Source organism: Carassius gibelio, chromosome B14, assembly GCF_023724105.1.
Source record: "Carassius gibelio isolate Cgi1373 ecotype wild population from Czech Republic chromosome B14, carGib1.2-hapl.c, whole genome shotgun sequence".
In the NCBI taxonomy this organism is placed as follows: domain Eukaryota; kingdom Metazoa; phylum Chordata; class Actinopteri; order Cypriniformes; family Cyprinidae; genus Carassius; species Carassius gibelio.
In genome coordinates this window covers 4,709,027-4,731,012 of record NC_068409.1, presented here as the reverse complement: position 1 = coordinate 4,731,012, position 21,986 = coordinate 4,709,027, and the positions used below count along the sequence as shown (strand labels likewise).

The 21,986-nt window shown below is 38.8% G+C and overlaps 1 protein-coding gene and 1 long non-coding RNA gene across 2 annotated transcripts; both read right to left on the bottom strand.

Annotated features, from left to right (window-relative positions):
• Positions 1-522: 522 nt before the first annotated feature.
• On the bottom strand, positions 523-21,785 carry polr1a (RNA polymerase I subunit A). The gene is made up of 34 exons (XM_052573836.1): positions 21,387-21,785; positions 20,942-21,146; positions 20,043-20,192; positions 19,823-19,930; positions 19,628-19,713; positions 19,456-19,541; positions 18,691-18,771; positions 18,501-18,606; positions 18,246-18,408; positions 17,329-17,505; positions 17,093-17,215; positions 16,532-16,759; positions 15,447-15,701; positions 15,161-15,352; positions 14,463-14,612; positions 12,819-13,002; positions 12,649-12,731; positions 11,842-12,000; positions 11,662-11,760; positions 8,093-8,245; positions 7,901-7,983; positions 7,654-7,819; positions 7,276-7,497; positions 6,989-7,203; positions 5,867-6,034; positions 5,530-5,665; positions 4,732-4,892; positions 4,522-4,651; positions 3,305-3,409; positions 2,502-2,768; positions 1,325-1,525; positions 1,103-1,220; positions 855-1,019; positions 523-734 (listed from the first exon to the last, which is right to left on the bottom strand). The coding sequence occupies exons 1-34, from the start codon at positions 21,638-21,640 to the stop codon at positions 637-639; spliced, it is 5,277 nt and encodes a 1,758-aa protein (XP_052429796.1). The 5' UTR covers positions 21,641-21,785; the 3' UTR covers positions 523-636.
• Positions 9,023-11,651, bottom strand: LOC127971084 (uncharacterized). The gene is made up of 2 exons (XR_008156743.1): positions 10,388-11,651; positions 9,023-9,147 (listed from the first exon to the last, which is right to left on the bottom strand). It is a non-coding gene; the product is annotated as an uncharacterized LOC127971084 (long non-coding RNA).
• Positions 21,786-21,986: the final 201 nt, after the last annotated feature.

Genomic DNA, 21,986 nt, shown 5'->3' with positions numbered 1-21,986 from the left:
TGGCTCAACTTGACAAAGCGCTGAGAAATGTAACAGGCACCACGTGACCATAATGAAGCCTTTGTACTGTATATCCTGGACTAATCATTATTTTGTTTTACTGGAAAACAACAGGGTAATTTCTTGCACAGGGTCCCGAACAGGTTTAAAAGTGGCTACATTTTTGCAGGGGTTGTTTTAAAGGATTTCCGGTAAACACTTTATTTTACCCATGCAATGAAATACATACGAATAGATGATAAAACAAGGAGCATTGAAATCCACTAATGAAAAAAACAATTATACTTGTATTACAACTAATAATTACACTGTTTGTGGGTTAATCTAGATTTAATACAAATGTGAATAAAACCATGAAGTTTTAACAAGTTCTAATTGTATTTAATATTTTATTTCAACTGTGAATGTACTGTATACAGAAATAACATTTTAAATTTTATTTAATTTTTGTGCTTTTGAAAATGGATACTTTTATTTTGCATTTTAATAATAATAAACAATAACGACAATCATACAATTACAAGAAGTCAAACGAAAAAAAAAATATTTATTGATGTTATAGACAAGAAATTCAGCTGTTTGTAATTCTGTAATCCGTAGCAGGGAGCAAACCAAATCTCCAATCCCGGTCCTTTGCTATAACGGCTGTTTCAGATCGAAGAGGCCGGTTCCTCCTTTCACAACTTTTCCCACAACCAAGCAAGCTGAGGGCGAGCTGAGATTGTCATAAGAACCTAAAAAAAGAAGCATGCATGCATAATTATATACCAGAACATGACTTAACTATACTACTACTGTAATCTTTATCGACAATATGCATCATTATTAAATTAGGAAAGACTATTGTATTGTACCCAGCATCGTGGCTTGCTTTAAAAACTTGTAACTGGTCTCAAAGGTCATCTGTTGCAGCGGGGAGCTGTTGGATTGAATGCCAAATCTGTTTAGAGGCTTGTACACTCCCTCGAAACACATGTAGTCAGCCACTAGAGAGAGATGGCGTGGGTCCACCTCGATACCTGTGAACAGAGGAACCAGTCAGATCTCCGATGAAACACACACTGCTATATGAGTGTCAGACAGTCCTGTTCTGCTTTATTACCATAGACAGCAAACACATCTTTAATCTCCTTCTCTATGACTCTGAGGGCCACCTCTATACCGTACGTGTTGGCCATAGCATGAACCTCGTTGGAGTACAATCGGTTCAAGTCCAGGATCTAGTACAACAAAAACACTGCATCACATTTCATATTTGGACAGCTGTCATACTAGTTCCAATGTATTCATGTCCAATTGAATTTGAAGACTGTATTGGACTCACATCAGCGTGTCTGAACATCTCATGCATGTTGATGCCCTCTGTGTTGAGCATCATCTCTTTTTTGCCGTCCTTTGTGGTGACTTCATTTAACAAGCAGCGAGTGATACCCTTGGTCTCCATGATGATGGCGTTCTGAGCCTGCTTCACCACCACTGACGTGAGGTCAAAGTGCACTTTAGTGAGGGGTAGGACCAGGGTCAGCTGTCAAACACAAGCAGCAATGCATTATGAATATGAAATCACCAATATCATTGCTGTAACAACACTGATACTACTGCTTTGGTTCCATATGGCTACTAGTTTAAACAATATGGGGTTTCTATCTATTACATATTACACACATATACACTACCATTCAAAGGTTTGGGGCTGGTAAGATTTAAAAATGTTTTTCTAAGTAAAAATAAATAAATAAGCATTGATGTATGGTCTATTAGGATCGCACAATATTTGGCCGAGACACGACTATTTGAAAATCTGGAATCTGAGGGTGCAAAAAAATCTAAATACTGAGAAAAACGCCTTTAAAGTTCAAATTAATTTATTAGCAATGCATATTACTATATGCATTTACAAAATATCTTCATGGAATATGATCTTTACTTATCCTAATGATTTTTGGCATAAAAGAAAAAATCAATCATTTTGACCCATGCAATGTATTTTTGGCTATTGCTACAAATATAGTACTGTTCCAGTGTCACAAATGTACTTTATTCCTCTGATGACCGAGTTGTCAGTCATCACAGTATTACATCATCCTTCAGGAATCACTCTATTATGCTGATGTCTATCAATGTTGTAAACAGCTGTGCTTGCTTCATATTTTTATGAAAACCAGTGATGCATTTTTTAATTTGATTAAATGTGCCTTTGTTAGAAAAAGATCTTACCGACGCCAAACTGTGGAATTATGATGGAATCCCGAAACTTATTTCACAATATTTAACTGAGTATAGTTACTAGTCAAATACTGGTAGATTCACGCATCTAACCAACATATTATTCTCTCTTTAACGGACACCATCATTTCTAGTAAAGGTATGGTAACACTTCATGGAATCAGAAATGGATATACAAGAATTTTTTAAGAGTATAGCATCAAAGTGTAAAAATAGTTTCAGTGCATCCCTCAAGAGCACGAAATGTGTGAATGAAGACATTGATTTGTGCAGACCTCACACCACAGCCCATTGTTGGTGTCATATTTGTAGTCCTCAATGGCGGCGCTCAACTGAAGCACAGCGCTGATCCTCATGGAGTCCTGTGAAGATCCCTTCAGCTCTTCAGATCTGTTGAGACTCTGGGTCTGGTCTGATGCTTGGCTTTCTCCAGAGCCTTCCTCGGAGTTCTCCTGAGTATCTGCCTCTTCCTGTCTGTCCTCAGCCACATCCTCCGGCTCCTCATCAACGGCCTCCTCTCCCTCCTCACTCTCATAGTCCACCTGAAGGGTCAGACCACACAGACAGGACTTTAAGTGGAAGTCAATGTGCAATTTGTTGTATAGTTATTGTGGAATTTTTTAAAAATTTTGATGAATAAATTAAAATTAATTAATTCATGTTTTAAATTGTGCATTTTTTGTGCAAGCCTGAAAGGAATCGTTTAAAACCCAAAACAGAATTTTAGAAAATAAAATAAAAGATTTCATAGGGCTCTATCTATTCCTGTTAAAAGTTTAATGAATTATGCAAAAGATTTGATTGCATTGCATTTGAGAATTACGCAATTAAGATTTGAATTCAATTGATCAAATCATGTTTTTATTCAAATTGAACTTAACCATTAAAGTGGAATGTGAATTTAGGAAAAATGGATTTGATAGGCCACCAAACACAATGCTGCTACCCAGAACAAGCAGAGCATTTACTGAAATGAAGCAGCAAGGTCCCGATAACGACACAGAAGCACATCTCCACTCAAAACCATTCTTCACAGTAAGACCATGATTATATTCAGAGATCGGGTGAATCCTGATACCTCCTCTTCTTGTTTTTCTTTTCTCCTGGAATCTGTGGCATCTGCATCACCTTCATTCGCCTCATCGTCCACAATCCTGTTTTCTGCATCCTCCTCGCCATCATCCTGTGCAGAAGTCAAGCATGTTGTGCTTGTTACTAGGGCTGGGCGATATATATTAAAAAAAATGATATCTCGATATTGTCCAAATTTTTACGATATTCGATATACATCTCGATATGTTTGCATTTGCATTTAAATAATAAAAAAAAATTAAAAAATGATTTTCTTTTATCCATAAAAAACAAAAAAACAATTTAGATTAAACAGCTTATTTAAGCAGTTAAAAAATCTAGACCAAGAGATTTTTACTGCTTTTTATTAAATGAATACATGCTTTTTAGTGGAAGCAATTCACAATTTATACTATGCAACTGGGATAAGTATTTTATTTTAATTTTTTTAACAAGTTTTTAAGCTGAGAACACAAGTCTGTCAACTGACTGTGGTTTTAAGAGAAAGCTCTGTGGCATGAAACTATGTTCCTTCTGACATTAAAAACCCTCTTAGATGGGGAGCTAGTTGCTGAAGCACATAGCTATTTCTTATATATAAATATATATATAAATGAACACCAAAGACTTTTGCATTCTCTCTGTCTATATTATGGAAACTGGTAAACATATCAGTGAAATTCCCCAATAGTAATTCCAATTGGCCATAGCCTAAGTTTCTCTATTCAAACATCAGCGGTCGAGTAAGTGCATTTATTTTGCGATCACAAATGCAAACAATACAGTTGAGATCTCACGACAGAACACAGACCGGCTGAACGACGCTTTCATTAGATCGCTCAGTTCCAGCTTGGTAGTGTTTTCAGATTATCGTCTTCCGCAATGAGGAGTGAGCACGTGTGCATGGTTGCCAGATTGCTTAAAATAAGCAAACACCGGGCAGAAAATGTATCCTTGTAACACTGGAGCTCTGATTCGGAGATTTAAACTCTTGTTATCTGGCAACCGCTATCATTAAGCTCTCGTAGTAGAGGGGCGTAGAGCGTTCTTTTGGGAAAGTATGCTTGAATTTGAAATATTCGATATTCCCGATATATTCAAATTTTACATCGTCGTCAAAATTATTCTGATACTATCACTAATATTCGATATATCACCCAGCCCTACTTGTTACACATCTATGGTGTGGCAACGGCACACCCGCGGCTTGTAGTGACTGCTTACCTCTTTGTCCGCGGCGCCGCTAGCATCTCGATCATTGTCACTGACCGTGGCTTTGCGTGTATCAACCACATTGACAGCCGCCAGTTTAGCGCTCAGCTTCTTAACGGCCTCCAGCAGCATGCGAAAGAACCTGTAATGTACAAACAGGTCTGTGAGATACTGAGGAAAGCCTCTGTGGGTGGTGAAGCGGCTGAATGACTTTAGGCGTACTTCTGCTCCATGAAATGCAGAATCTCATCAGGGGTGAGGAGCTTGTCTTGCTGGTATCGCTCGGGGGGCAGGAAGTGGAAAGTGAGTGTGAAAACCCGTGACTTCTGGCTCCGTTTCTCGACCAAGCGGAAGGTTTCGATCACATCCACTTTGTGAAGCACCTGTCCTCGGAAAGATCAAGAGCACATGGGAGTTTATACACTTATAATAACTGCTGACCTCAATGACCTTTATCATTCTTTTCCAAACCTGTATGACATCCTTTTGACTGTAAAACAAACAGATGTTTTGGAGTATATCTATATTTCCACATGAGGAAAGTGGAATGTGTGGAAATCTCTTCTATTAAATTAAGAGTTTTCTGTCCTTTTACTGAAATTCTGATTACACCAAAACTTTAGGGCTATAGAAAGTTCAATACAGAAGACACAGTGAAACATGATCCATTTGAATCAAGCAAGTCTTCTGAGGACAACACGTTTGCTTTATATGATTTAATTAAAGCTTTTATTTACATATGCTTACCTTCTGTGTGAGAACCAATGAGGTTTGACAACTCTATTCTTCTGGATTACTCTTTATATATGTTTAGTTTTGGTTGCATGGGCTTGGAATAGAGAGACTAAAAACCTCATTGTTTTTTTTTCAACCTAATCTTTATGAGGAAATAATGGCTATTTTCATTTTTAGGTTAACTAGTCCTTTAGTTCCCATATTTGAGCACAGGACCATGAACCAGATTTGAGATCGCTAGTGGAGAGGAAAATAACACGGCACGCTGAAACAAGCTGTGCTCACCTCTGACAAACACACACGCGTTATCTTCTTCCGCAGCGTCTTCACACGTTTCAAGGCTTTCTTGTTCATCCGAACAGGAATGCTCATCATAGGGGTTTTGATGTTAGAGCTCGCAACCATCAGTATTTCTCTTAATCTGCAGAAGAGGGTTTCACATTGAAAGGTTTTTTTGTAGGTGAATACCAGTAACACAAAAACTATACTTTAAGTCTGCATGCAACTGTGTCAAAGTAGTTTATATTAACATTGAAACTTTTCAAATAAAGGAAAGCGTATTAGTTTTTGATCTGGTGCATATACAGAGGATCATGAGTACTGACTGCTGAATGAACCTGACCTTGGTATACCCAGGGTGACATTCATCTCTCCTCTGCCGGCGAAGTGGAAGGTGTTGAGGGTCATCTGTGTGGACGGCTCGCCGATGCTCTGAGCGGCCAGCAGACCCACGGCCTCTCCAGGGTCACACAGAGACCTCTGCCACTTCAGCTGCAGGAGATGCCTCAATCTGTCAGCACACACAGAGGGAACTGAACACACTGCAGTGGCTCTCAACCAGGGGAAGAAGAATTCAACTTATTCAAAACAAGACTAAATGAGCATTAAAAAAAGCTAAAACACATTAACATCTCTAATTAATATCTCATTTAAATTAACCTCCTTAACAACCCCTCCCTTTTTTTTCAGAAAAAGAACCAAGGCTCCCACAAACTGGATATCTGATGTAACCTAATTTTTAATTATAAAAAAAAAAAAGAAGTATATATATTCTTAATTATTATTAAAAATCATGTAAAATTATTTCTTCAGAAGAGTGGGATCCCTGAAGAACATTCAGCTCTAAACATTTCTGAAACCTATTTTTAATTTAAATAATTTAAGTTGCTTGAGAATACTCCCAGTTTCTGTAAAAGAAAAAAAATTTTAATAGCATGTGAGACCCTGAACCACAAAAGCATTCATAAGGGTCAACTAAAAAAAAAAAGAATAATAATAAATTAATCTGAAAGCATCAAAAATAAGCTTTCTGTTGATGTAAGGTTTGTTAGAATAGACAGGACAATATTTGGCTATTTGAACTATTTTGAACTTTATATCAACTATTTGTAAATCTGGAATCTGAGGGTGCCAAAAAAATCAAAATACTGAGAAAATCTCCTTAAAATTGTCCAAATGAAGTTCTTAGCAATGCATATTACTAATTAAAAATTTAGGTTTGATATATATATATACAGTAGGGAATTTACAAAATATCTTCATGAAACTTGATCTTTACTTAATATCCCAGCGACTTCAGACTCCAGGGTCACATATGTACGGTAGGAAACCTATAAGTCTACATTAAATATTATCGTGGACAATGGAGATCAATTTTACTTTGACATGATATTTCCAAATTTACAATCTACAAGTGGCGCTTTAATCCAGATATGTAAATGAATAGTCAACTGAGAGGTCTTACCTATCTGTGTCAATGCTTTCTGAGGAGGTCTGAAACTCCTGCTTGACACTGAACCGATCCAGATACGACTCAACAATGGAGTCGAACGTCTCAGACACTGAACCGAAGCAGATGTCCGGCCGGTAAAGAGCCAGACACGGGTCTGGACAATGAGACGTCTTCTTTAAATACTTCCTACGGCCAGACTCATCCAGAGCTCTCCAATTCTCCAAGAGCTAAACACACAAAATCTGATTGTCATGTAGGTAATGAAGGCACAAGGAGACCCATCTACAATGCTTCAGTACCTGTAGAGTGGCTGGCTCTCTCCCATTGGCCAGCGTCTGGGTTTCTACTTGACACTTCAGCTTGCTCAGTTTCTTCTGTGAGTAGAGCAGGAAGGCACCGTCTCGCGGTGAAACACACTCATGTTTGGATTTCCATTTCTTGATAGCCTTAAAGTGACTAAATGTTGCCCCTGAGTCCATTTTAGCCAGAACTTCATCCAAACACTTTGACTTTCGGATCACCTAGAACAAGTGCATTACAAAAAATGTTAAACGTCTTCTTCCACCAGCGCACTGTTGAACAGACAGGTCTATGTAATCTTGTAATTCTGCTGAAATGCAAAGAGAGATTTCCCAACAAAAATAACACCAATCATGATCAGTAATCACAATGATCACCTCGTAGTTGTCTTCGATGAAAGGGAACTGCTGCGGCTGAAGGAACTGGGTCTTGGGGATGTCCAGGCCGTCCTCTCCGTAAAGAAACTGGACCACACTTCCATCACTGTCTCGCACAGTCAGATCGTACTGGACCACGAGACCCTCGAGATGCTTGATCACACACCTGGAGCACCCAATGACAGTATGTGTCACTACACAGTGAACCTGAACACTACAATCAGCTTTCAGTCAGAGCCAGATCTACCTCTGCAAATAACCAGAGCGACTGGTTTTGACTGCAGTGTCCACAAGACCTTCACGACCAGCCATACAATGGAAAAAGAACTCCTGAAACAAAGAAATAAAATAAAAAAAATCGATTTTAAATGAATAGTTCTCCTTAAAATAAGATTGAGACTTTCTGAAACGAATCAAGAGCAGTTCAGTCTGAACGTACAGGAGGTTTGATCCCCGTCAAGAATCTGCCGGTCACGAATCCTCCGGATCGCGGCTGAGGTTCATAGGGCTGAAAGCAGGGCAGGGACTTCCCAGAAGGCATCAGAGGCGGCCGGCGGCCCTCCAGCTCAATCTGACCCAATAAACAGGAGATCTGCACAGACACAGGAAGATCACAGCTGAATAACATGCCATGCTAACATCTGGGTTGACCAATGTCATCACTGATCAACTGTAGACCATTAACAATCACATGGCTTAAATGTACAGTAGTGATGGGAGAAAAAAAAAAGTGACGACTGCTGGTCAAATGTAGAAAACTGATCCAAGATCAGGTAAAATTATATGATCAATATCAAAACTGTCTTGATATTATCACAGGGTATCTACACATTTTTTAACAGCAAATTTAATAACTTTTAAGACCTTTTTAAGTCCTCTAAAAGGAAAATTTAAGACTTTATCTAAACAAACAAAAAAAAACAGGAAAATGTTCAGCCCGACAACACAGATTGATGTGGTGAAGAATTAGTGTGGCACCACAGCCACGCTCATTACAGGTCAAAGGGGCGCGAAAACTTTTATACCAAGTGCTGATTGACCTTACAACCCTGACATGGTTGACTATGTATAAACTATCAGCCTTTAAGGTACTTCAGGTAATTTCTAAATTCTGGCCCTTCATAGCAGTTTGAAAAAGACATGGAAGACAGCCCCAGGACATTACAAAAGCCCACGTATTCATCATACTTGATCTAAATTATGGGTAAATGTTGCTGCCTAATAGTCTTGAGTTGGGTTTGGGGGTTCTCCCCCAAGAAAATGTTGTTCAGGGTCTGATTCGTGTTTTCTATGTCATTTCAGACACAGATAAATGCAAGCACATTCAATAATCTATGCATAGACCTAATGAATGTCAGACAATTGTAGGAAAGATCAGGATCAGAAATTTATTGCATGTTCCAGTTGTAGGAGATCCATGACTTTCCAATTTACTGTGGGTCCATCCATTGACACAGAAAGCATGTTCCTTAAATTAAGTTCCTTGGTGCCCTCCTGAAATTATAAAAAAAAAAAAAATCAAAACAAAGTCCTCCTCAAGAATGATAACATTTTCATTCATGTTCACTCAGATTAGATGGTTTGTCTAAAGTAGTGATTCTCAAACTGTGGTCTGGGTACCACTGGAGGTATGCCAGATTACCAAAGAGGTCTGTGAGCAAAAGTCATCCACCAAAAATGACTGACATGGACTGTGACGCCGTTGAACATTTCCAATTCGCTTCTCATGACTTGTTTTCTAATCATGCACATTATCAGCAGGTGAAGTTAGCCATGGTTTCAGAAGACTAAAATGGCCTGCATTTTTACATGCATTAGGGATGATCATTAAGCCAAATATGTCAAGATTGTTTTTTTTGTTTTTTTTCATTGACTAAGTGGTCCTTGATTTGAAAGAAAAAATGTTTGAGAAACAAGTTAAGCCATAATAGTGAATGCTTACAAATTGGGCCTATGTGATAGGGTTCAGTGTCAACATTGTTAACCTAAAATTTAGAAGCACAAAACAGATATTTGGAGTCTAACTATGAACTGGGCTACATCATTTAATTCAATTCAATTTTACTTTTCACATAAAAAATATGCAAGAAGCATAATGCATATTGAATGCTTTATACAGTAAAGTTATGTACAGCACTGCCTTCCATCCATAATGCAAAAGTCCTATGCCTAGATGTCACCCACCCACAACATTTTTTTAACTGATTGGCTGGGACAATATATCGATGCATTTTGAATCGAGAAATTATTCTGGATCGATTCCAATTTTTCTGAATGCATCGCGATTCTCTCTCGAAAACGATTCTTAGTTTAGTTTTTAACAACAGATGCCACTGCGTTTAGATGCCTTACACACACCACTTGAACCTACTATAAAATAATAATTAATAAAGTTTGAAAACGTTGAAGCGAAGTACAAGGGTGTTTGCAGTGGGGCGTTTACATTAATCTCGCGTCATAAAAGCAATATATCAATAACATTCTCAGACTCTGCGGAATGCACGAGCGCTCTTCGTCGTGAGCATTTGAGTGTTCGGTTAAAAACTAGCCTAGAGCGCCATCTGCAAAAACTAAGCTCAGAATCAATTCGCAAAGTATTCTGAAAAAATTTAAATCAATCCAACAATTGTGACGCATCTATATATTGTCCCAAATATTCATTAGGAAATAACAAAAACACATGAAGCATTTTAACATATTCAAATAATTTTAAATGTTACTTTTAGAGTCTTACCTTAAAGTGCTCCAGCAAGTCTTCTGCCGTTGAGGGGCTCAAAAACTGAGAACCAAGATAGGGAGACCTGACAATCGTGGTCTTGTCCACAGCTTTATCGTCTTTGCCCATGCTTGCGATTTCGCAAAATGCCGTTGTGGCGAACCATCAACGCAACGCGTTCATCAATCACTTACTCGTATGTCACATATGGAATTATGCAGGTTGCACCGACGAAGTGCTGCCCCCAAATGTTGCGCTGGTCAAATTGCGGTCGAAAAAATAAATAAAAATGACGAGTCGGACATGAAATTTAAGATCCCACATGAAATTTAAGACATTCATATGGAAAATTCCAGGATTCAAGACATTTTCAGACCTTAAAAATCGAAAATTGTATTTAAGACATTTCAAGACTTTTTAAGGACCCGCGGGGACCCTGTATCATGGTCGCATGACAATATGAAACTTCATCTTAGGTCATCAAGGCAAAATAAAAGTCAGTATTCACGGTTTATTTATTGCACAGTTACAGCAGATGATTACAGCATTGGACTAGATTTGAACTGAGATGTGTTTTTGAAGCAGGTTTTCACTGAAGCTGGAGTTTTCCTTCAGAATAAAAGCATGAAAGTGCAGAATGAACTGCTGACAGCTGGTGGGTTAAATGCAGCCCAAATTCAAAACACATCTCAAGTGTAGAAATGAACAAATAAGTATTAGAATTTCCCTACTGTAGTGTAAGCGTAAATAATATACCTATAAATATTCATTTTCAATTATTTTACAGTGCGATTGTTGTGCAATACATGGCTACTATTGTCACTGTTGTTATTTTATTCTAATTCCTTTTGCTTCCTAAAACATCAGTGTGAATGTAATTTAGACCGAGACGATATATCACACATAAAAAGAGGGTCGCGTCGCGTTTTTCTGACTTGAGTTAAGGACACCGGTTGGAGCTCTTAATTTTGAACTCCCAAAGTGCATTAGATCGAATAATATTACTTTAAAACGTACTTTTTTTTAATCCCAATTTTTCAATTGTCTTTTTTTTGTGCAGTGCTCAAATTGTATTAAAAATCATCAACTTCTGAAGATTGACAATCACATTCCTGATTTTCCATTCCCGAGTTTAAGACCACTTAAAATAAGAATTTAAACTTCTGTTATACAATTTAAGACTTATTTAAGACCTATTTTAAGAGGTGGAGGAACTCTGTAAAAGTAGTAGTAATAATAATAAAAGAGCTGCTACATTGAGCTGCTGAATGCAGATAAAGGGCAAAGGTCACCTGCATAGTGTTGACAGTGGAGCCCTTGGCTCCTGACTGCACCATCAGCTGGAGGTTGTTTTCGGGGAAGGAGCGGTGGAGACCCAGTGGCATGCACACCTGATAACAACAGATCAGAAGTGATGAAACCCGTCGAGACACAAGCTCTGCATTTCCAAGATGTCCTGTTTAGACGAGCACCTTGTTGATGTTGTTGTTCACTTGATTGACCTCCTCTTTAAACTTCAGGTCCACCATGTTGAAATCTCTCTGGTCTGTGTTCAGATGTGCGTCTTGCCAGCGTTCTCTGGCTTCGGTGTCTCCAGCATCTGCAGGCAGGTTAAACGCAGCCTGGAGAGCCTGTGTTAAAGCAAGAAAGTGTAGGAACATGACCTCTGCCTGAAGACAAGACAAGCACAATACTGAACGAACACAAGCAAATGAAGGGGAGAGACAACAGACATCCCGAGGACAAAAGATCCACACACTCTTCACAGAGAGAGAGAATGGGAGTACGTCACTGTAAGATTACATACAACATTATGCTTCAAAATTAATAATAAAAAGTCTATCATACTATCTTTGGATAATTTCTCAATAAATATCCAATAAGCAACAGAGAAACTGACTTAAGTGAGCTTACAGACCTTACATTACAAAGGAAGTGAATACTTGTATTGCTCCTACTGCAGTTAAAATACATTTTCTAATCAATAAAAAAAAAACTTTAGTTTTCCAAGTCAAAAATGAACATTAATACCCAATATGTGGATTAAATTTTTTTTAAAAAATTGTTATATTACTTTCACTAAATCAAGTAATTTCTCTTAATGAGACATCTCTTCATTCATTTTCTAGTGTGTGTATATAATCATGTTATAACTAATAAACTTTCCTGATAATTCGTCAACTGAAGCTTGACCTGATCATATTTCTGAGAGATGTTTTTACGATATGTTTTGTTTCTTCAAAAGGTGCTGTGTAACAGTTCAATCTCAGTGAAGGTACCTTGGAGCCACACGTGACTGACTTTTGGATAATTTTCCTTCTCTGTTTGTTGGCTCCATCTTTCACTAGAATGTCTTCCACACCTGTCAGAAACAGAAAAACCTTTAATAAAAAGCACCACTGTACGTGAAGTGTTCATCCAGACGAGCAGGTGTGGAGCGTGATCTTACCCAGCGTGAAGCCGCGGTACAGCTGCAGGTAAGCAGTGAAGAGTCGTGCCAGACAGCTGAGCAGTTTACCGCTGGTCTGTCCTCCGTAGAGCTCGTAGCAGCAGTGCACCAAACCGTACGCCGAGCTGCCATAGTGAGCCTTATCCAGGACCCCCAGCAAGAGCTCTCCCTGACGAATCACCACCTGAAACACACAGCACAGTCTCCCCTCTTACAGCCTCGTCTATGCATCCTCACGAGTCGAATCATGTGTCACATCATACAGTGATGAGTCAATAAACTGATCATTGTGATGTCAAACAAAATACATTTTCCACAGTCTCCTAAATATCCAACCATAGATTTAAGGAAAAAGTCATTTTCTTGCAGCTTTAAACTACTGGACACAACTCTGAGCAGCTGTAATCATTGTTGTGTTCGAGCTTTAATATAATCTCTAATATACATCGGCTATCATGTCATACAATTATTTTCATGACAATTAACCAATTCCCCCTCATTTTGATTACTCCAAGACAAAAACAAAGAAACATAACTAATTACTGCAACTGGAAGCATTTACCATTTAAAATCATAACATCTGAACTGCTGACTAGTGTTGCTTTCGTCAACGAAAACTTTGACTAAATTTCGTCGTCAATGAACCTTTATCACGTGACGAAAACAAGACGAGACGTAAATGCTGGTCATGTGACAATGACTGTAATTAAATGTATAATGCACTATTGATGATGAATTAAAACAAGACTAAATGTGGTTTACAAAATAAAAACTATGCTAAAATATCTCTTCATTTTCGTTGAGCAAAACGAATTGTTATAACGTTATTTAGTCTCGTTTAGTCACATTATTATCATTATTTTGCAGTATTTCTGTTTCCTGTGTCTCACTTCAAGGGCTGCATCAGGTCAATTATAGATGTATTCTTGAGTCTATAAGGCAACACATTTTTCTGGTTTTGTCTATACTACTAGGAATATATTATATTGACTGGATTAAATAGAATTGCATTACTAAAGAGAGACTAAAATAGAATTTTCATTGACTGAAACTAGACGAAAGTAGTCATGGATAATTCTGACTAAAATAACACTAAAATGCTCAGACTTTTTTAAGTCTAGTCAAGTTCCAGTCAACTAATAAAAGTATGAACGTGACTAAAACTAATAAAAACTAAAATGATAGAGCTTCACACAAAGACTAGACTAAAACTCAATTTAAAACAGGCCTCCAAAAACAACACAACTGCTGACTACAATAAAGATCATTGCATTAATAATGAAATGAGAAACACTATTAAGAATGAGAATTCTCAGTGTGCTAACGGTCATAAAAACACAAAGCCTAAAATAGTCTCTTATACCAAACTGATTTTATTACATGCGTGAGCTACTACTGTGACAGAGCTGACTATTATTTTTCTTTCAAACTTTGTAGAAACTGAAGCGGAGTGTGTTCTCGTGTTAATTTTATCATCCTGTGTTAAATGTCCTATTTTGTTTTTATCATATTTAGCTTGATTTGGTCATAATTAGTTGAGAACTAATTAGTTAGTTACAAAGACTTTTCACCACAGTTTAATTTGAAAGAAATGAGCAGTAGTGTGCTGCAACAGCAGTGTTATAGACAGTACTCCTTACTTACCTGAGATTCACACATAGTTTCGGGCCTGTACCCTGGAACAGCTCTGGGAGGTTCCTTCACCCAGGCTTTACTGGGAATCTTTGCTTTTCCCATTAGGTTTAAAGGGATGCTGTTTTCTGGGATGACATTCAGCAGAAGGGTCGACACCACCTTGAAGAGACAGCAGAAACACTGGATTTATACAAGTCCAAATCTGACCCTGGACCACAAAACCTTAAGTCTGCAGTTTTTCAAAACTGAGATGTATACATCATATGAAAGCCGACTAAATAAACTTTCCATTGATATTTCGTTTGTTAGGAGGACAATATTTGACCGAGATACAACTATTTGAAAATCTGGAATCTGAGGGTGCAAAAACAGATCACCTTTGTTTAAAGTTGTTCAAATGAAGTTCTTAGCAATGCATATTACTAATGAAAAATAAAGTTTTAATATATTTACAGTAGCAAATGCACAAAATATCTTCGTGGAACTTAATATCCTAATGATTTTTGGCATAAAAGAAAATTTTATATTTTGACCCATCCATTGTATATTTGGCTATTCCTACAAATATACCCCAGTGACTTAAGACTGCTATTGTGCTCCAGGGTCACATATATCATTTTTTTTGTTTTTTGGAAAGTATCTGTAAGAGTGGTGACTTAATGACGCCTAATACGCATGAAAACGAATCACAGCGTCATGAGAAGTACCTGCTTCCCTGTCCAGAGAGGAACAGGTTTCAGGAGCGCGGGAGGCAGCAGCTTCACTCTGCCCATCTTATCCGTCAGACCTCTGTAGACCAGCGCTGTGTACTGATCCCGTGTGAAGAAACACCCACGGATCGTCATGCTGGCGCCAGACACCATGTGGTCCTGAATCAGGCCGGCCAATGGCTTCCCATCCTACAGAAGGTGCAGAGACCACAGAAGAGACGTTTATCAAAAACGGCAGACCATTCAGATTGAAGTCGTTTCAATTCTCTAGATGAAGACTCACTTTAGGCACCAAGTACTGCTGGTCTGTGCTCACTAGTGTGTAGGCCTCGGCTCTGCCCAGCTCACTCTGAGGGAAGTGAGCGTTCATCTCGTCACCGTCGAAGTCAGCGTTGTAGGCCTTACAGTTAGCGTAGTGTAGTCGGAGCACCTTCTCCCCGGGCAGGATGCGAGCACAGTGGGCCTGGATCGAGGGTCTGTGGAGAGTGGGCTGACGGTTTAACAGCAGCACATCCCCATTCTTGATGTGCCGGTTTACCTAGGAGAGAGAAACAAATGTCAAAGGACTGGATCAACAAATAATACAAAATGTTAATTTTGACTTTGCATGGAGTTTGTGTCTTATATTTCTGCATTATGAAAACCTTTGGCTATAGATAATCAATATCACACAAACAGTGAGCAGTTTCCCCACATATCAGCATGCTTTCAAATGTTAGTATTGTGTGTTTAGATGCAAATAGTGTGCATATTGTGTTTTTCACTAATAAAAAGAGTTGCAAGTGAAGCCACAGCAGGATTGTAGTCCATCTTCAAGCAACACACATCATCTCATCTTAAACAAATCAATCATTCAGCAATCGGTTGCTTTGTTCCTGAATTAATCAGTTTGAACAACTGGATGAATAAACTCAATGCCACCTACTGACAGGATGGTTTCAGTTTCAGATTTAAGGTATAATTTAATTAAATATCACTTTTTGCATCATTGACACACTGTTTTCCTAATGAATGTTGTTCAGTTGCTTTGACGCAATGTATTTGGTTTAAAGCGCTATATAAATAAAGGTGACTTGACTTAATCTTTTAATATTATTTTTTCACTTAACTCTCATAGCATTGTCATTGAACTGTGAAAACATTTAAATGCTGCTTTATTTGCAGGTTAGGTATCACTCATTTTATTCGTAACAGACTAGTGTCCGTTTATTCTGAATGAGTTTTGACTGAATGTCAGAAACACTGATCACACATCTATTAAGGTCATGTTTCACAGTGAGAGTTTATCTGTTATTTTACAGTGTGACCCATGCACCTGATATAATATTACTCCAAATCTATTCAGATAGCAGTGTGTGTTTGACTCACAATCTTCATGGGTATCCTGTGCTGGCCGGTGCTGGGGGTCAGGAGCTGTTTGGCCACCGCTTCTCTCTGGGTCAGGTTGGTGCTGCTGAGGATGGTCCGGGACCCGTCTTCATTAATGACCATGGAGGCTCCAGGGTGGACGTTGGGTCCATTCAGCACGGCCTGCCGGAGCTCCTTCACGTTCCAGGGGGTCACCGGCTGGGGGTACGTCAACTTGGTAGCAAAGACCTAGACGTACCATATCAAACGACTTTCAAAACCCCAAAAGCTTTCGTACAGCAGCTGCTAAACTGGATATTTAACAAATGAATGCTACTTTCATGCCTCTTGTATGACTCTGAGCAATAATCATTTATGCATTTAGCAGATGCTTTTATCCAAAGCGACTTACTGTGCATTCAGTGCAATGCAAAAATGTTTTACCTAATGTGTTCCCTGGGAATCGAACCCACAACCTTTTGCGCTGCTAATGTAATGCTCTACCACTGAGCCACACAAAAAAAGTACAATCACCCATTGTGGGTATATTTCGCAATTAAAAAGTCAAATCCAATGTCTTACCATTGGTATTCCAATCTCATTGGTTCCGATGTACATATCAGGACAGATGACCGAGCGTGCAGCGTAATCCACACGCTTTCCCATCATGTGCTTCCTGAACAAACCCTCTTTCTTCTCCAAGAGCTGAGAAACACATTCAAGAGAGACAAAGGCTTTACAAAAGATGTTATAGGAGTTCCCATGTTTGTTAGTGCATGATGGGTCCTGGGCTTGAGCTCTGTCACACACACACTGACCTGACGGACGCCGGGGAACTTCTCCGTCATCAGTTTGTCCATGTCGCTGTCAAACACGATGTTGACGTGACTCTGCAGGTGGATCCACATGTTATAGAGCTTGTCTGTGAGAGTCAGGCCTTGGATGCCCGTTAAGAAGCTCTGATCGATCTGACTGATCTCCGTGGATTCGCTGGACTGAAGAAAGCACAGGTCGTCAACACACGTTTTCTGATTTAACTAACATGCACATACAGCAGCTGAAATTAAATCAACAAAACAATACTTCTACCAAATTTACTGAAAATGATTAATGTAAATGAACAATGTACTTCCTCAAATTCACATGATTTTCCCGCTAAACACAGAAACATTCAATAACATGAGGAAACAACATCTTTTGCACGGTCTACATCATGTGGAAACAAAGTCAAACTGTCTTAGTTTTTATAAATTGGTTTGTGTTGACTCTTTTTGTCATTTAACCTTGCTTCCAAAGTTATTGACAGAGAAAATAATTTTTTACTATCATTTACTGAATTTAAGAAATCACCATTTAGTCCCAAATGACGTAGCCCCGCCCCCTACTCAGTAACAGCTCATTTTGGGAACATTTGCAATTCTGTTGTTACCCATTCTTTCTTTTCTGTTTATATTTTAATGTGCTCTATATTTAATTCAAATCTGTGCCAAATGAATAGGGTGCAACCATTCTATAAAAACAGCATTTAAAACAGCTCATATAATATTTAGTTTGTTAGTTTCACAAACAACATCTGAAGGTAAAGCACTTGACCCTCATTTTGAAATGAGCTTTCTAGTCCTAAACTACTACATACATAAAGAAAGATTCATGCAACACGCTGAATCACTCCGTGACAACAAAACAGTTAGCATACTAGTGTATTTAGTGTATTGTAGACATCAGTTCTCCGCACCTGCTCCATCTCTGTCTGTGTGTCTTCAGTAGCGCTGGTCTTCTCAGCAGCGATCAGTGCCAGCAGTTTCTGGATCATGAAATTATCCTTTAACACGGCCTGCAGGTTCACAGTCTGTCCGTTGGTGAACATCTGGTCTCCCAAACGGTTAACAGGTCTGTACCTATAAAACACACAAACACAAATCACAGTCAAAAATGTGATGTCCGACAGGTTGTGGTGTCCAGGACATTGCACACACAGCGATCAGATTACCTGCATGGAGGAACCACAAGCATCTCCAAAAAGAAAACTTCAGGACTGAAGCCTTTCTCTGAATTGTTCATGTCAAACCCTGCGAACAGATGCTTCAGGAAGAAACCTAGAGAAGACACATTCAAGAAACCGTTCAGTTTGCATTACGACTCCTAGAAAGAAAGTGGGAATTACACTCAACCCGTCTGACCTTCTTTCTCCCAGAGTTTGGTGACGTGTTCTCGCGCCAGACTCGGAGTCAAGAATCCACGTTTGGTAATCAGGGAATCATCTGGAAGCAAACACAAATACTGTATACTCACAAACCAGATACAGGATTACATTAATAGGGAATCATGCTTTCATAGACTACATACATTTGAAATATTTTTTAATTATTCAGAAATTTATATAATATCGTCACTGACTGCATTCATTTAGAAAACGTTATTTTCAAAATAATGGCAAAATATTCTATCCAGTATAATAGAGTTTGCTCTACTGTTATGAAATTCTTTTTTTCATGCATTATTATTACATTCAAGTCCTTGTCAGAATTTAACGATATAGCATTATTTTCTGCGCTATATTCAGTTCATCACATGCACAAGTGTTCTTGAAGAGATAGCATGCCTTGCATCGATGCACCCCCAACACACTGATACAGTAATGGTGGTTTCATGACACTAAACAGCAGAGTACAGTCTTATTTAGATGAGCATGCTCTCCCGCTGTCTATTGCTTGTTTGAGTGATGTGCTCATGCATTGGGTGAAGTCAAAGGGAAATAAAGCGGTGAAGACAAACAGTTGTGCATAATGAAAATATCTGCACTGATTTCATTCAGTCATTTGAAGCAATCACTAAACATTTGGCCACACTGTCTGTGTAAGTGATGAGAGGAACCTATTATTTCTATGGAATCCTAATGTTTTGATATCCGACTACAAAAGCATACGCATGACATGTAAACGTACCGTCCTTCTCTGTGCTTGCTGCGGATGATCCATGTGTGACGATGAGTTTGCTGTTGTGTTCTCTGCGCACAGTCACTCTGCTGGCTCTGAAACACACACACACACATCCTCACTGCAGAACGCATGTTTGATTCACTTAACAATGAGAGGAGACCCAAGAAGTTGAGCTCACCTGCAATTCGGACATTTCCTCGGGCCCATGTATACCCTCCAGAAACTGTTGATGAGACTGGACTTTTTCTCACAGATATGTTTGATCTGAAATCAAAGTTAATGTATAAAATGCAGCTAGAAAGATTCTATGATACTACTAAAGGAAAAGGTGGGTAAAAGACGAAACAGAGAGATGTGTGGGTTTCAGACTCACCGGGGCAGTGTGCTGGTTGTCCTCATTGGCTCTCAGAATGGGTGTGATGAACGCCTCCAGAGCTTCCTGGATTTCTATTCCAGACGGCTGAGCATTGACCTCCACGAACTGAGAGAGAGGACCACAACAACACAATATAGAAGCCCTTCAGTCCAATGAAAGATGCTGCAGCTTCTCTCTACAAGATACCTTGCTTTAAGCTTAATGACAAGCTCCTGACCTGATTGAGAACGTTCTCAAGCTCGTACACCTCCTTCATCGCACCCACGTCCAGGAGCTTCAGCTGGCCCAGCAGCAAATGAACAGCCGTTCTGGGACACTTCAACATGTGGCATCCCAGGCATGAACCCCGGATGAGCAAATACAATTTCTGTAAAGACATTGACGTTAGGGGTTACACAATATATTTGTATGCATGTGTGTGTGTGTGAGAATATATACAGTGGTGGCCAAAATGACTAGTACACTACTATTTTCACCAGATTAATCGGTAGGTGTCGGTAGGAAATATCAGTTTACATTTCCAAACATTCATTTGGCCAGAGATTGCAGCACCTCGCAGCAGCCAGTGCTGCACACAGAGATCTGATCATCATCAGTCTGTCTGGAGTAACATGAAGAAACAGATGAAACTGAGACAGACTCAATCCAGAAGAACTGTGACAGTGTCACCAAGAAACATCAAGAAACCTGCAAAGCTCCCTGAAAAACAATGCACAAGTGCACCGAGGGCAAACGCAGCTTTAAACACATAGGGTTGTCACACCAAATGTGGATTTCATTTAGTTAATACAAGTTAATTGATAAAGAAGATCTATTTTTAACAGCATCCTTATTTTACAGCATTTATACACAAGTGCTTAAACTTTTAACAGTAATGTAGCTTTGCAGGTAGGTCTCTTGAAGCATCTTGGAGACATTGCCACATTTCTTCTGGATTCAGTCTGTCTCAGTTCGTTCTGTTTCTTCATGTCAATAGATATATATATACATATATGCATGCATTCCTACCAAAACAAAAGAAACTATAAAGACAGACTCCATAAACCCCAGATAAACCCACATCATAACTGCATGAGACCTGAAAAGGAGGACATGCAACTGCATATTGACACTTACATCGAAAAACATAGGGTTGTAGACGGGAAGGGGCAGATCTACGTGACCGAAGTGTCCAGGACAGCTGGTGAAGTCCTGCATGCAGGTGGAGCAGATCTCCTTGTTATCAGCTGGACCCAGAGCCAGGTCATACAGCCCGTTAGCCGCGGCATTGCCCACATTATCCAGCAGCTGGGAGTTAGTGATGCTTTTCACACTCAGCTTCCTATGACACGGATAACACGGGGAAGATGTCAGAAGGTCTACAAAACTATGTTTGCATTTCACTGCTAACAACTTACCCGCTTTTAGTATGACAGCATATGGGCCATGTTGTCACAAAGTTCAGCGTAAGTTAAATAAACTGTATGTTTTTAATAGACATTAACCATTGGTGTCTTTACAGTGATACTCAACTGAGCTCCGGCTAGTTCTTTAGCTGTGTTGGGTGTGAGTGCATTATTACCTTATTTCATCGGCGGAGAACAAGCCAAACGACATGCCCTCTAATCGCCTCCATGGTGTTTCTTTTGAAAACAGCATTTCCCTAAAATAAAATACATAAATTAGAAACGAAAACTCTCTGTATTCCCCACGTGCGTCATGTGAAGATGTAACACGTGGGAACGTGTACTGAGCGATCGGACGAAACCAAATAACAAGCACAGGTACATTAGACTGGAATATGTTCAAAAGCGAGAGAAGTAACGTTAGAGACATTGAGATTTGAAACAATATCAGATGATAATTATAAGCTAGTATAATACCCTGAAAATTAATATTCTGCAGGTCATTATGAAGAAAGTTTTATTTTATATTGTGTTTTGAGATGGTATATCCCGACCGTAGAAAACGAATGAATGGTAGAATGGAAATCTAAATTGAGTAAAATAAATTAGAATAAAATAGTTATTCTTATTGAATTCTTCAATTTAGTATTTTAATTCAATAAGTTATTAAACTTTGTGTGTCGTTATCTAGACATAAATGATTGCCAAGACAATGATAAAAATGCAATATGTTGACGGTTTGGTCACATGATATGTGTGACCTTTCTCAGCGCTAA

What these genes read in the sequence shown, in the direction of transcription:
- polr1a (XM_052573836.1), bottom strand. Translation starts at nt 21,640, where the DNA reads ATGTCTCTAACGTTACTTCTCTCGCTTTTGAACATATTCCAGTCTAAT. An exon ending in CAGTCACGTGTGGCTCCAAG is followed by an intron (nt 12,001 to 12,648) that starts GTACCTTCACTG and finishes GCTTTAACACAG; the next exon opens with GCTCTCCAGGCTGCGTTTAA. An exon ending in AGATGTGTTTGCTGTCTATG is followed by an intron (nt 1,020 to 1,102) that starts GTAATAAAGCAG and finishes CTCTGTTCACAG; the next exon opens with GTATCGAGGTGGACCCACGC.